This window comes from Magnolia sinica, chromosome 3 (genome assembly GCF_029962835.1).
Source record: "Magnolia sinica isolate HGM2019 chromosome 3, MsV1, whole genome shotgun sequence".
Taxonomy (NCBI): Eukaryota; Viridiplantae; Streptophyta; class Magnoliopsida; order Magnoliales; family Magnoliaceae; genus Magnolia; species Magnolia sinica.
In genome coordinates, this window is record NC_080575.1 from 22,021,501 (window position 1) to 22,036,097 (window position 14,597).

General features: G+C 38.5%; 1 protein-coding gene across 2 annotated transcripts in view; it reads left to right on the plus strand.

Moving 5' to 3' along the window:
* The window catches only part of LOC131239688 (uncharacterized), an 86,746-nt gene that overhangs the window by 60,144 nt on the left and 12,005 nt on the right, over nt 1–14,597 (plus strand). The window contains exons 10-12 of one of the 2 annotated variants that reach the window (XM_058237518.1): nt 3,592–3,873; nt 12,045–12,384; nt 12,481–12,633. In XM_058237518.1, coding sequence (XP_058093501.1) covers nt 3,592–3,873; nt 12,045–12,384; nt 12,481–12,633 — 775 coding nt within the window. The remainder of the gene's footprint in view (nt 1–3,591; nt 3,874–12,044; nt 12,385–12,480; nt 12,634–14,597) is intronic. The other variant, XM_058237519.1, reaches the window with a different exon arrangement.

The following is a 14,597-nucleotide window of genomic DNA, read 5'->3' on the forward strand; positions in this document are numbered from 1 at the left end:
TAATCCACCAGCCCATAGAGGAAGATTCATATTTGTAGCTATAATGGACCTCCACAGGCTATCCTCCACCCAAAATGCCAAACCACTTCCCCAACAGAGCATAATTAACGATGTCCAGATGTTTAATACCAGCGCCCCCCTTGGAAACAAGGGACACCTCTCCCAATTTAACAGATGAAATTTACCTTTAGACTCTCCACGTTGCCAAAGAAAATCTCTTCTAAGCTTATCTATTCTCGCATGAACAGATTTAGGGCAACGGAACAATGACATAAAATAGAGAGAGAGAGAGAGAGAGAGAGAGAGAGAGAGAGAGAGAGAGAGAGAGAGAGAGAGAGAGAGGCCTTGATTAGAGTAATTTTGTGCCCAAGAGATGACAACTTGATTTTCCAATGAGATAGCTTACTCTCCATTCTCTCAAACACCTTGTCCCACTGATGAATCGTAGGCTTACCCATGCACAGAGGAAGGCTTAGATAGGAAGATGGAAGGGAACCAACATGACAACCAAAAGTGGCAGCCAATCTGGAGACCTCCTTAGGCAGATGGATACCAAGAAGCTCGCTTTTAGCCAGATTAAATCTTAAGGCCCGAAACCATCTCAAAACTTCTTACTATATCATTCAGGTTATCCACCACAGAGTCCTTAGCCTCATAGAAGAAATGAGTATCATCAACAATTTGGAGGTGATTGATTCTTCGGGGGAGATTGTCAACCTCAAAGCCTAGAAAGAAGTTCATGATTGACCTTTGGAAAACATTATGCTTGCTTCAAAAACCATCACAAAGAGGATCATCGGAGAGACATAATCTGCCTGATAAAGCCCCTAGACCCAGAGGCTTTGAAAAAGCCAAAAAGGGAACCATTGATAAGAACAGAGAATCTCGTAGAGGACACACAAGGCTACATCCATAGTCTCCATTTGGCCCCAAACCCAAGCTCGAGAAGCGTATAGTCAAGAAAGTGCCAGTTAACATGGTTGTAGGCTTTCTCGAGATCCAATTTGCAAAGAACTCCCTGCTTACCAGCCTTGCGGCAGGAGTCAAGACACTCATGAGCAATGAGTGCACTATCAAGATCCGATGACCAGAGATAAAGCACTTTGGTAAGGAGTAATAACCTTGGGAAGAACAGCCTTCAATGTCTGGCTCAAAATTTTAGCAATGATCTTGTAAGGACTCTCGATAAGGCAGATAGACCTGAAGTCCTTAAGACATTCTGCCCCTTCTCACTTAGGGATAATGGCCAAGAAAGAGCATCCCATCTTGGAGGGGATACGGTAGGAAGTAAAGAATTCTTCAGCAAAACCCAGCAGGTCCAGCTTAACCATTTCCCAAAAAGACTGGAAGAAGGCTAAGGGGAACCTGTCCAGCCCTGAGGCTCTATCCCTCCAATGATCCATAACGATAGATTTAATTTCCTCCGAACCTATGGGCTGTTCAAGGAAATCAGCCTCCTCTGAGGAGATATTATCGAAAGGGAGATTATCAAGGCTTGGACGCGTCAAGCCCTCTTTCGAAAGCATATTAGAGTAGAAGTTAACAATAGCATCAGAACTGGATGCTTTGTCAACAACCCTCCTACCATCAACCAAGAGGAAAGAGATGCAATTGGTCTGCCTCTGGTGTTGGCGCAATACCATGAGTGCTATGAATATGCATGGGACAATTTTCTTTTCCATGTGGATTCACATACCCGAATTATCTGAAATAGAAAGCACTTAACCTCCCTGAAACAATGGGCACTTGGTGCAACCAAATTGAAAAGGGAGAATCTTGATTCAGATACATACCTTTTCTTCTTGTAGATCAAATCATAAAATTTCTCAACAGATGCAGCACAAATAAATGAAGGATTGCAGTTCAAAACCAGCTATGCTAGTAATTGCAATACCCTGCTCTTCTTCTAAAATGTCAACGCATGTGAAAAGGGACGCAATGCATGCCATAACTCAGTAAAAGAGTCTTTACACACACATGCGTATTCTCAAAGCAACTCTAATATAATTCTAAACCCTCAATTACTTCTAATACTAACCATCTATTTCAAAAAAATATTAAAAATTGATCAACATACCCTTGAATCCTGTCACAATCATAGTCCTTTTGTAAAGTTGTCATAACTCATTCAAACTGTATTAAAATTATGTGATCTTAGGCTTGTTTGAAAGTTCACTCAATGGGCTTTCAAACACAACCAATTTTATTTCATTTCAACATTGTTTCGACCCACCAAAAAAGTGGCAAAAATACTGAAGGAAATTTGTTCCACAAGTTATCACTACTCGAACACTAAAAACTAATTAAATAATGAAACCTATAGACCTTGGAACCCCACAATCTAACCAAACTATTGATTGGGGTCCAGATCTTTCATCAGACCCTTTATCTTATCCAGTCCTCGAGCAGACCATTCTGCACAGTCAGATGGTTCAGATCTTTGATTGGCCTACTTGTGTGGTCTGGATGCATCCTTTGGTCGATATGCATGGTCCTGGATGCATCAACCCTTGTCAAAATACATGCAACGTGCATATTGGACAGGTAAATGACAGTAAGTTTAGGCAGGAGTATTAAAAAGTGCCATTTCTTCCCCATTTGCTGTAAGCTCCAATAAGGACATGCAGGGTCAGATTTACTTTTCAGGTTACTGTACAAACCTAATTAGTATATCAAATATAAATGGTTCAAGAAGCATCGTTGTATGACTAACAAATATAATCTGGTTAATGACTGAACTTCACTTTTCGAACTCAAAAAATGGATTAAGGAAGCTCAGGCTATTCAGCTACAAATGTTTTACCCCTTGCTCAATGTTAGATATGATGGTTGACTAATTGGTGTTCTAAAGTTTGCAAGGTAAGTTGCTGTTCATGGATATTACTACGTTAATATGTGGTTTATTAGTATTCATGTGTAATTCTTATGGGCCATGCCTGATATGTGTTGTTTCGGGGCCATCTATCTTACCCAAGACCATGGTTTATGGTTGAGTTTAGAAGTAGGGAACACAGGAAAGGTGCAGGAAGGCAATTATTTATGATTCAAAGAAGTTCATTAAAAATGGAGAAATAATTTTTTTTTCCTTATTCTTCCTCCCCTGTTGTTGCAGGAATTGGTCAAATGAGATCTAAACATTGCTTACGGTTTTATTTTGAAATATAAAATATCTTAGAAAATGATCTTTTTGGACATTTTTAGATTCCCTCTCTTAAATTATAGAATAAATGGCTTGAATTATTTAGGATTTATTCTGAATTACGAATAGTCCACAATCTAAAAATTGAAGAATCTGGTATCATTGTTTGTTGTGGAGCCAATTTCCAAATGCTTTCTACAGGCAAAGTACAGGTTGTTCAGGTGTGGAGCTTAATAAATACATAAGGTTTGAATTATGTGATAACTTTGATGCTATTGACAAGAGTAAATACATATCCTTTATTACATAATTATGTGATATGCATGTGCTGAATTTGAACCTGTTACGTTACAATTTAAGATTAATTCCTAAAGGGGCTCAGGAGAGTCACCTTTGGTTTGAAATTCCAGGCACTGTTGTTGTTCATAAACTATTCTTTCTTTTTCTTGCAGAATCTATGAGCTGTGCATGTGTGTTCATGCGTCTCCCTTCTTGGGAATGGAGCAGTTGCCACAGTTTCCACATTTACAGCAATGGCTTGGCCTTTCAATTGCTGGTACTGTAGAACTTGGTCATATTGTAGACCCCCCTGTCATCAGAACAGCAACGTCCATTGTTCCTCTTGCATGGAGTGGCATTCCTGGTGAGAAGAATGTGGAGCCGTTGAAAGTTGATATCACTGGTTATGGACTACATTTGTGCACTCTCGTCCAGGCACAAGTAAATGGTAACTGGTATTGCTTATGGCTCTTTATCACCTTTCAGCCTTTTTTTAGTTCTACCCCCCTCCCTAGTTTCTTAAGATCTTTTTTTTTTTCAAAGGTAACACCACCAGGAATTTAACCCTGAATCACTCACACACACTACGCTGTCTCTACCAGCTCATCTAATGAGAGGTAGACCAGTTTCTTGAGATCTTGTTACAGACATTTTAGTAATTAGAAGATGTAGGATAGATCTTGCAAGGTATTCAATAATGTAATGGTGGCTTTAATGGCCGCTGTCATGATACGGGTTGTAACAACCGTTACAGCTCTGTAACAATCGTTACAGCTCTGTAACAATCATTTTTTTTAGGAGAAAGAAAATGGTTCGGCCTGTATCGCACTGTTATGTGTCTGTAATGGCCATTACGACCGTTTAAGGCCTGTTAGGCCATTCTTTTTTTTTTTTTTATTCTTTTTCAGAATGGGCATTACGACCCCGTTTCGTGTAATGGGAACGGCCGTTACATAACCGTTTTTGAATGGTCTTGTTAGTTTTTCCAGCTTGTAGTGATCCTATAACAGGCTAGGTATATGCCTGTAAAATGTAGAAAAGGGAGACCGAACTGACTTATTGACATGTTTTGGTTCGATATAACAAAGATAATTATAAAACAAGAGATTATCTTAATTAAGAGATCATATCATAAAACAATCAAGAGATTATCCATTAAAATAAAAAGGGATTAAAAATAATAGCAGATGTGTTGAGAACTTGAGTTGCAACACCAGTCGTGCTTAGAGCTGGGCACGGGACGACTCGACTCGTCCGACTCGTTTAGATCTGACTTGATCCGAACTGAGTGGGTTAGTCGATCCAATCAAGTCGACTTCATCCAATCCGAACTCAAACCGAGTCGAGTTCGAGTTGAAACTCGACTCGTGTGTGTGTGTGTGTGTGTGTGTGTGTGTGTGTGTGTGTTCGCGCGCGTGCGCGTGCGTGCGTGTAAAACTTAAATTTTATGTTTCAAATCCGTTCACAAGGGCACCTAGGTTTTGAGTTGTGATTTCAGCCCGTGGATACCCGTTTGCACCCGACCCAATTCGGTACTTGTGACCGGGTCGGACTCGGTCCGGATTAGTCCAGGCCAGACCCGGACTCGGATCAGGTCAGGCATGCTGGACTCGGTATCGAGTCGGGTTGAGTTCGGGTCAGGCCTATTTCAAAATCGGATCGAGTTGGATCAACCCCAACTCGGTCTGACCACCTCTAGTCGTGCTTACTCCCTTCAGGGCCAAGTTTGCAAATATGTATGTTTCAGTGTACCCTACAGTGACCAATACTTGTACATATAGTCCTTATTGGCCAATATGGTGCTGTTATGGGCCAATATGCCCCACTTTGCAAGTGAAAAATTTGAGAAAGTGTTAAATAAATCCAGAAAAATAGGAAATCCGAAAATCAATTTTCCAAAGTAAGTTTTTATTTATTTATTTATTTATTTTTATTATGAATTATTTTACATCGACCATATTTTTAATGGTAAAATAATAATAGCACAATAATTTTTTAGAAATCATTAATCCACTAAAATCAACGGATTTACTCCTACAAGCCGTATAAAAAAATCTAGAAAAGAAATCCCCAAAAACACTAGCTTGGAAATTTGTTTTTATCATTTTTTTTAGAGATTTAGTAAAACTAATAAAATATTATTTTATCTTCCAAAAAATAATAAAATAATAATTTTCAAAATAAATATGCAAATCCACTAAAAATCAGTGGATTTACTTTGATATTCCTTGGCAATAGACCTACAAAACAAATCCCCAACATAATCAGCAAAGAAATCTATTTTTTTTAAATCATTTAATTTTTTAAAAAAATTATCTTCTACTATTTTCAAGAAAATGCATGTAAACATTAATGATTTCAAAGAAAAAAATGATAGATCTACTAACATCGAAGCAATACGCAGGATTTGTAGCAAAAATCTAGAAAAATTTCAGGTTTTTACCTTGATTTGAAATATTTTTCAAAACCCAAAGAAATGGCAGAAGCCCACTCTTGAATGGCCGATTCTTCTAATTTGGAGGGTGTTTTTTTTTGTTGTTGTTGTTGTTGTTGTTGTTGTTGTTGTTGATTTCTTTTTTAAATTCGAACTCATCTGGATGGAAAACCAAAAATCTAGATTCTTTGGGAAAAAGGGTTACAAACAAATGAAAAATGAAAATGCCCATTTCCTCTTCACATTTAAAGAACACCGAGTCTGGCAGGTTGCAAATTGCACGACTTGGTATGTATTGGGTGAGTCGCTCTGAGTCGGGAACGAGTTAGGTCGATTTTCACTAGGTTTTGGTGTAAGGGGCATGCTCTAGTCGTACCATTCCCTCTGTAATCTTACGGTGGTAATGGGCAGATGTGGGGCCCTATTATAATGTATTCATGGAATCCAACCCGTCATAAGAAGCTTCACTTCAGAAAATCCTTGGAGCCTAAGAATTAGTCCAATCCAAAATTCAGATGTGCCACAACACAGGGAACATGTTGAGAGGGAACACCCACCTTTTTTTTTTTTTTGGTGTGAGAGGTTCATTGTCTTGTGCATATATGATTAAGGCCGTTCGTCCCTTATCAAGTCCAAATTAAGGTTCAAGCCAAATTTCAAGCTGTTTTGCAACTCATGGGCCCCTATGAAATTCAACAATGGGCGTTCTCTCCTAGCCCTTTCTGTCCAGTGGCCTGTCTGAGTTTTAAATTGGCATGAATTTGAGGCCTAATGAGGTTTTTTGAGGCAGTGTTTTAAATGGCTTCGATATGTAACATATAGCTTATGCTACATATTGTAGCTTAGCCTGAATGCCATGTAGCTCATGATAGCTTAAAGTCATGTTACATGCTAATTAGCATATGCCATCCGCTACATAACCTGTTGTGCATTCCACTTCACTTACATGACAAGTTATTTTCACTAAAACATTAAAATCAACTAATGTTTTCAATGATTTGTTATATGTTTTCATTTTTTTAAAAAATAAAAATTAGTTAATCTTTTCGGTGATTTTAGTAAAATAATACAAGTAATAGCATTAAATCAATTGACCCTTAAAAGCAAAAAAGGTATTCAATCAGTTAGGATGCTCTTTCTTTACCTTTATACTTAATCTTTGCCTATTTCCTATTATTTTAGGTTGTACTAGGTTGTAGCAGATGTCATTAATTTCATTATTAATCAAACTAATTTTGTGCAAACTATCATGATATTTGGCGCAAACAAGCACAACCTTACCTAAAAAATCTAGAAGTAGAGTGTAGCTTACGCTGCATGCTATGTAGCTTGAGCTTCACACTTCATGCTTCAGAGGGGTGAATGCCATGCAACACGCTATTAGCTATTTAAAACACTTCTGAGGTGGCGCATCTTATGGATGGTTTGGATTTTGTGAATACATCATGATGCCCCACATCTGCTTGGTAGCATCACAAGCTTATGGTGGTATCGGTACCAATATAGTGCCCCTTGATGTAATGCAGTGAAACTTGTATCACCCATGGATGACACTATTATGTATCGGGTGATTCATAGTGGTTTTCGATGATCTGTCAAACCATGCTTTATGCTACACATGTATGTTAAATGGAAATGGCTCTCTAGTGTCTTTAATCTGTCCATTCTTTTTGTAGAATGGTGGCACACTTGATGATTGGATGGGTCATTTATGGTTGGCCTAGGCCAGGCCATACCCGTACATTGGGTCTAGATTTCAAGCTCAAGCTCGGTCCTCAGGCCGAGTTTAGGGGTCTAGGCCTTGGTCATACACGGTCAATTGCCTGGGCCAGGCCAGGTTGCCTGATCAGTTGCCACCCCTGCCCCCATTTAGCTTCCAATTCATTGAGGGGTTAGCCTCCTGTTCATTTAGATTTTCCAGTTATTTTAATGGAATAACTAAGGCCTTGATTTTTGTCCTTTGACTTGGTATTTCCATCCTTATCCTCAGAAAAGAATGCATCATTTCCTTCCTAGTATGAGGTTTAAAATCTCGCAACTTGGGTTTAGCGCCGGTCATATATATTTGGTCAGGAACTAAGCACTGAGTCCCTCAAACTAGCTTTTTTTTTTTTTAGTTCTTATGATCATTAACTTAATTGTTTTTTCATGTGAGTTAGAACAATGGGCTAATCTGGTTTGCGATCTGAAAAATGGGGTGTTGGTGAAGAAATGGTCCAGGGATATGGTGTTTGCAATTTAGAGATTGATGAAAAGGTGTTGACCCCAACCCCCTTTCTCCCTTGTTTGCATGGTGTGATGATCTAAAAGAAGGCTTAGGGACGTATGGGTCTCCTTTAACGGAATCCTCATGCATGCCCGGAGAGTGTATACTTTCCATCGGTTGTGTATGGCCATTGGTTATGTTCCTTATACGAGGATACTCCTCTCACAGGCTGTCAGGTTGAGGTCGTTCAACCCTGAAACGATACACAGTTATCTCTTGTTCATATGCCCTTTGTTTTTAAAGAGATTTTTCTGGTGCTTGAAACATTTCCAGAGATCTATAGAGGTGACAGGAGCTTGACTGTGAAGGGTGACTTGAAATCTGGTATGATGGAGAATATGACCATCCTGGTCCCAATCTATTCGTTGTGGTCAGGTAGAGGCAAGTGTCGTAGGCACTCTAGAGAGAGCTTCTAGGCAGATGGAGGTTGAAGGCAATGATGTGGCTAGTGGCAACCTTCAAGGGCTATTTTCAAGGTTGGGGAGGTCTTGGCATAGACTGAGAGGTACACAGGAAAGGGTGTCAAGGAGAGACTTGTCAGCGGCAAGAGATTTTTGTCAACTTGAAGGGTTTTGCAAATAGTTTTTGAAAAGGTAGTGGATACAGGTCGCTCTATGGGAAGTCCATCATTGTGTTTTTTTTTTGGATTCCAATGATATGTGGCTGATTAATTCAATTCCTTTTTTTTTTTTTTTTTGAGATAGTGGTTCTCTCTTCCACAATATATCAAGCTTGTATATTGCCTCACTTGTATACTTTATTAGGTCATGTTAGCCTCCACCAAGTGTCTTTCCACTTGGCTAAGATGTCTTATTTCCTGATCAACAACAATATGAGATGAACGTCATTGTTTCCCAAGACGGATGACAAGCTTGTTGACTAGTGGAGGCTTCAATTGCTGCTGCTTCACTTATTCAATCTAGGACCCATGGGCATAAAAGAAGGATGCTAGATTGATAACCTTGAGGGAGAAAATGAGTCATATAGTAGAGATGCCATGGTCGCAAAATCAGTAGATTGTTGCAAGAACGGAAAGATAAGTTAACGATATGAGTTTAAGGGAGATCGTGGTGGATTGGTAACACCCTCCTGGCTGCTAATCTTGTTCAGGATGTTGTGAACTTGGGGTTTGGTGGATCAGGAACCTGTGACCATTAAAGGAATATTCTCTTCCTACTGGCTGCCTCCTGTTCGGACTATAGGTCTTGTCAATATATTGCCGCCTTAGCACATTTGGACTTGGTGGAAGCAAAGTGGAGATTTGGCAACCCCCCAAATTCTATACAAAAGAGCTCACCAGTTGCTGTCGACCACTGGAATGTGTGAGGTACAATCAAGGAATCTCTTCAATTCAGTGCAAAATTAGGTCTCCCTTACAAGGAGCCTTAAGGAATTTATTATTATTATTATTATTATTATTTAATGTTTCTGGAGGATCATGATAGCAAGTCAATAGTTTTTAAGAATAGGGTGAAGGGCCACAAAGAAAACTATATTCTCTTTTGTTCAGTAAATTTATGTAAAGAATAAGGAGACATCCCGTGATAAAGCTAGGAGATCGGGAAACACCCTATCCCCAAAATGAAAATATTTCTATCATGGAACATTTGGGGTAAGGGGGCTATGAATAGGAAATTGGCTAACAAGGAGTGTGAAAAAGCACAAAGTAGATATTCTTCTTCCACAAGAAGCAAATGTGGAGTAGATTTTTGATTTTGCGATCCAGGAGATATGGTCAATGATTCTGGCTGAATTGTCCATTTTTCCATCGGGAGGGAGATTGTGATGTTCCCTTATTGTGTAGAATCCTTATGTGGTGCAAATTTGATGGGCAAATATGGGAATTCTCTATCTTGAACAAATTCATCTCAATAGAAGATGACTTCTGTTTCTCTGTCAAATTTGTATCGTCCAACTGATTTTGCAAATAAATTTGGATGTGTAGCTGAAATGGGGATGTTGAGATGGACGAGTGCAAAGACGAGGAAGGATAGAATTAGATATGATTGCATTTGACGGAACTTAGGAGTAGCACCAATAGGTAATAAGATGAGGGAAAGTAGACTTAGATGGTTTGGTCATGTGCAACGGAGACCAAGAATTGTGATGGTTAGGAGTGAGTTATTGCAAGTTGAAGGCTCTAAAAGGGCAAGTGGAAGGCTCACAATGACATTGGTGGGGGTAGTAAAAAAAAGGCTTGATGACCTATGGTCCAACTGAAGTTATAGCCTTAATAGAGTGGAATGGCGGAAATGGATTCATGTAGCCGACTCCAATTGGATCAATGTTTAGGGTGTATCATTACATGTATTGATGACTGGGGATACAGAAGCATGTATCGGTATTGTGGATACTCAAAAAAGTATTACCGTCTTAGGGAAGCATTAGGGAACTGTTGGGAAAAAGGTGGTATTTTTTTGTGAAACTAAAGGGGTATATTAAAAGAGATGTTTACACATGTAGGAATCAAAATATTGCAAAGAACAACTAGTGTGTGTGAGTGATCCAGGGTTCAAACCCTAGTAGTGTTACCTTTGAAAAAAATATTGCAATGAACAACTATATATAATAAATTTCCATTTTATAGGCGGGCCCTAACCATTTGTTGTCGAAAAAATCAGTATAAAATAAATATAATAAAATTTACTCATTAGTATATAAAATTTCCATACTACTAACAGTGAAAAAAACATTTTGCAATATAAAAATGGAAAAAGTAGGATTGGACCATTTCCCCCATTTTCACTTGAATATTAATTTTTTCACCACAAATCCATGTCAATGCATGAGAATCATGCATAGACATGGATTTCCATTGTAATCATGCTAACATTTGAGAAAAAGAAGTTTCTATGGATTTTTGTCACTTCTTTTCGAGTTGGAGACTTCTCCCCAAATCCAAACTTTGATTCAATGAAAACCAAGAGTGATCGAAATCACATATGGAACAAAATTCTGAAAAAAAAACCCAAACAACTGGAGTTCTTTAATTGTTGGGTTTTTGGAAATTTTCTCAATTTTCTGTAAATTCCGCCTATTTACAGATATTTTCCTAGTATCGGGGATATTATTGATGGTATCTCCGATGCCAGGGAGCTTTTATAAGGGATTCTTCTCAAATTATCCCTAATATTAAGAATATTGCTAAATGTCGTCTATATTATACAAAATATGGCGGTATTTGGAAAATTTTGAATTTCCAACGGTTTTGGTATTGCTGACCTAGTGGTACTGATAATATCACCGATATTTGGAACACAGTTTGTGATAAGGTTTAGATGATGATGATGTACTGATTTTGTAGGGAGAATATTTGGTCGGAGTAGAACAATATCTTAGCTGCTTGAGATGCGGTGCAGTGTTTGGGAGATACTCGTTTTTCCTTTGAAAAATTGGTGGAAGTTGGCTGAGGGAACAACCAAATTTAGAGAAAGGCTCGAATTGGGTGTATACCTTCTTAGGAATCAAATTAGAAATTCATGTGACCAAATTGATAACTAAGCCACAACAATGGGATAAAACAAACATGCTACGATAAATTGAGCAACAAATTGTATGATCTGGAGCAACACCTGCTAAGAGGAGCAACTAAACTAAACCTCAAAATATAATTCAAAAATTGATCACCAATCCGTCCACGAAGGCTCATATGTTTGGCTTTATGTATGCCAAACACCAACCATATTGGTTAATTATACTAAAACTGAACGTAAATTCCTATTGGGTCTCATAAGCATATCCCCAGACTCCATATAAAGAAACAAATAAAAAGTAGTAAAGTCTAAACCAATTCTATCACTATAAACCATTTGTGTGGCCTTTTTGAATAATGTGTGGATTTTTGGGGCTATGTGATAGGCCCAAGTCCCTTTAATCAAAGTTCTTGCATAAAGATTCCATATGTGATACAATGTGTTTGTACCCAGGTGCTCAACTATAGTGGAATCATTACCACCAAAGCCTACTTATTCCTCAAATCATGGCACTGAACCTGATTTACAAAAGATGCGCATCTTAATTGGTGCACCACTTAGACGGCCCCCGAACCATCAGATAGTGGCAGATACTTTCATGACTGGCTTTCCATCCCCTGATTCAGAGATTGTCAATCCCAGCCGGAAATATACAGTAGGTTCTTTATGTGAAGGGGAAGTCATTGGTGCCAATGGTTTGGGTGATTTCTGCATATACTGTACCAGTGATTTTATCACTTCTTCAAAGAATGTTTGTGTCAGAACTCGTAGGGTGCGGTTTGTTGGTCTTGAGGTATTTATTTGTAATTAAAAAGTTATTTGATTCATTTATCAAGGCTATATTTGAATGCAATGAGAGCAATTCTGGTTTATGTTTTGATCGTCGTAGGGTGCTGGTAAGACATCTCTATTTAATGCAATATTGGGTCAGGGTAGACAAACAACTGCTGTCAATCTTGAGAATGTGCTTCCAGATATGGATACTCAAGAAGGAGTGGCTGGTGGATTGTGCTTTCTGGATTCCGCAGGAGTTAACTTGCAGGTTCTTTTCTTTCTCAATTGCACTATCATCTTTTCTACTGTTCTTCAGATGCTTGATGTTGGTGCTTACCATTATTATATTTGTCTTTTTAATTATCAGCAAGCTCCATTCGTTTTGTCTTTTGAATTAAAATTCTGAGAAATTATCTAAAAGGTTTCCAGTCAGCTTTAAATCTTGATGGAGGCTGATAAAAATACCAATTTTTAATGTTATAGCAGGAAACTTCACTATTGAATCGCTTAGCAGAATTCTTTGATCCTATCAACTGCTTAAACTACTGTAGTTCTGAGAGCTATGGATCTTGTGATGCTGGAAATGTTGGACCATAAATCTTTCTTGTATCAGGATATGATACAGAGTAAGTTTCAGGAAAAAAAAGTGATACAGAGATTTCTGTTGTTCTCTCCAGCAATTGCAGCTGTCTTTGTGGTCAAAGTGGAACCTTATTTGTACAACAAGTCTTCAATATGACTTCATAAGGCTTAAAGTCAGGATTCATACTGTTGTACTCCATCCTGGAATTTTAGATGGATGGAAGTGTGTAAGATTGTGCTCCAAATTTATTTATTTTGAGAGATGAAATAAACTTTATTAAGGCTGCAGTCAAAAAAAGAAAACAAAAACAAAAGAAAAGAAAAGAAAAGAAAAGAAAAACTATACAAACCCCACCCTTCACCCAATCCACAAAAGACACAAGGCCAACTCCACAAAGAAGCTGAAAAAACCACCCGAAAGCACTATATGTGCCTCGAGGAAACCCGCTCAGAAATACAAAGAAAGAACCACAAAGAACACTCGTGGCCGGATGCTTCTCGTTTCTAAAGGTCTGGTTATTTCTTTTGAACCAAAACAACTAAAGAAATGCCAACAATGCAATCCTCCATTTTCGGGTACCCAACTAACCCCCACCTTCCCCATGTCAGGCTCTAAATAAAAGGCTCCATAGAATCTGGCATAACCCAGTGAATATTCGGCTTGCTGAAAATACCAGACTAGACAATCCCTGCGAAAGCACAGTGGATGAATAAATGATCCCCAACTCCTCAGCCTCCAAACAAAGAATACAAACATTAGGTAGCACCATATTTTGTTTGTGAAGGTTGTCTATGATCAGAATCTTATTCTTCCCCACAGCCATGCAAAAGCCACTTTAAGAGGGGCTCCATATGATCAAATGAAAGCTGAGTGGGACGAAGCCCCTAGTTAGTCGTTTTGAAATATTCGCCTACACAATGATTTCAGAGAGAACTTGCCTCTTGCCATGCTTTTCGAACCTCCAAGCCAAAGAGTTAGCTTCATCTCGAGCTAGTTCCACACGTTGCAAACGAGATAACAGGTACACTAGATCATTGAAATCGGGATCACTTAAATTCCTACGACAGGGAAGGGTACATACACCCTGATTAGACACATAACTGGCCACTGAATTATTGTCCGAAGGGTTTAAATTAACAAGGTTCGGAAAGGAAATCCGAAGCAAGGACCCGCACCAGACATCATCCCAAAACCTCTCTGGATCCATCCCCCGCCTGAATACATACATACATACATACATATGTATATATATACATACATACATACATACATATGTATATACATACATACATACATACGTACATATATATATATATATACATACATACATACATACATACATATATATATATATATATTTTAAATTATAGAGATAACTGCAAATTTATTGAAAAAAGAGGAAAACATACAAAGAGGGAAAAAAGAAAAAACAGCGGAGAAGCGAACTGCTGAGATAGCAGAGATCTCTTAACCACCAAGAAAAGAAAGATCGACCATTTTTAAATCCTTAACATTTACAGCCCATTCAATCACCAACTTTTTAGCCTTAGACCCCACGGCCTTTACTGAGGACAACCGATCGTTGAAGCACCTTTCGTTCCTTTCTTCCCAGACAACCCACCAGATGGCAAGGATAGCCGTACGCTAGA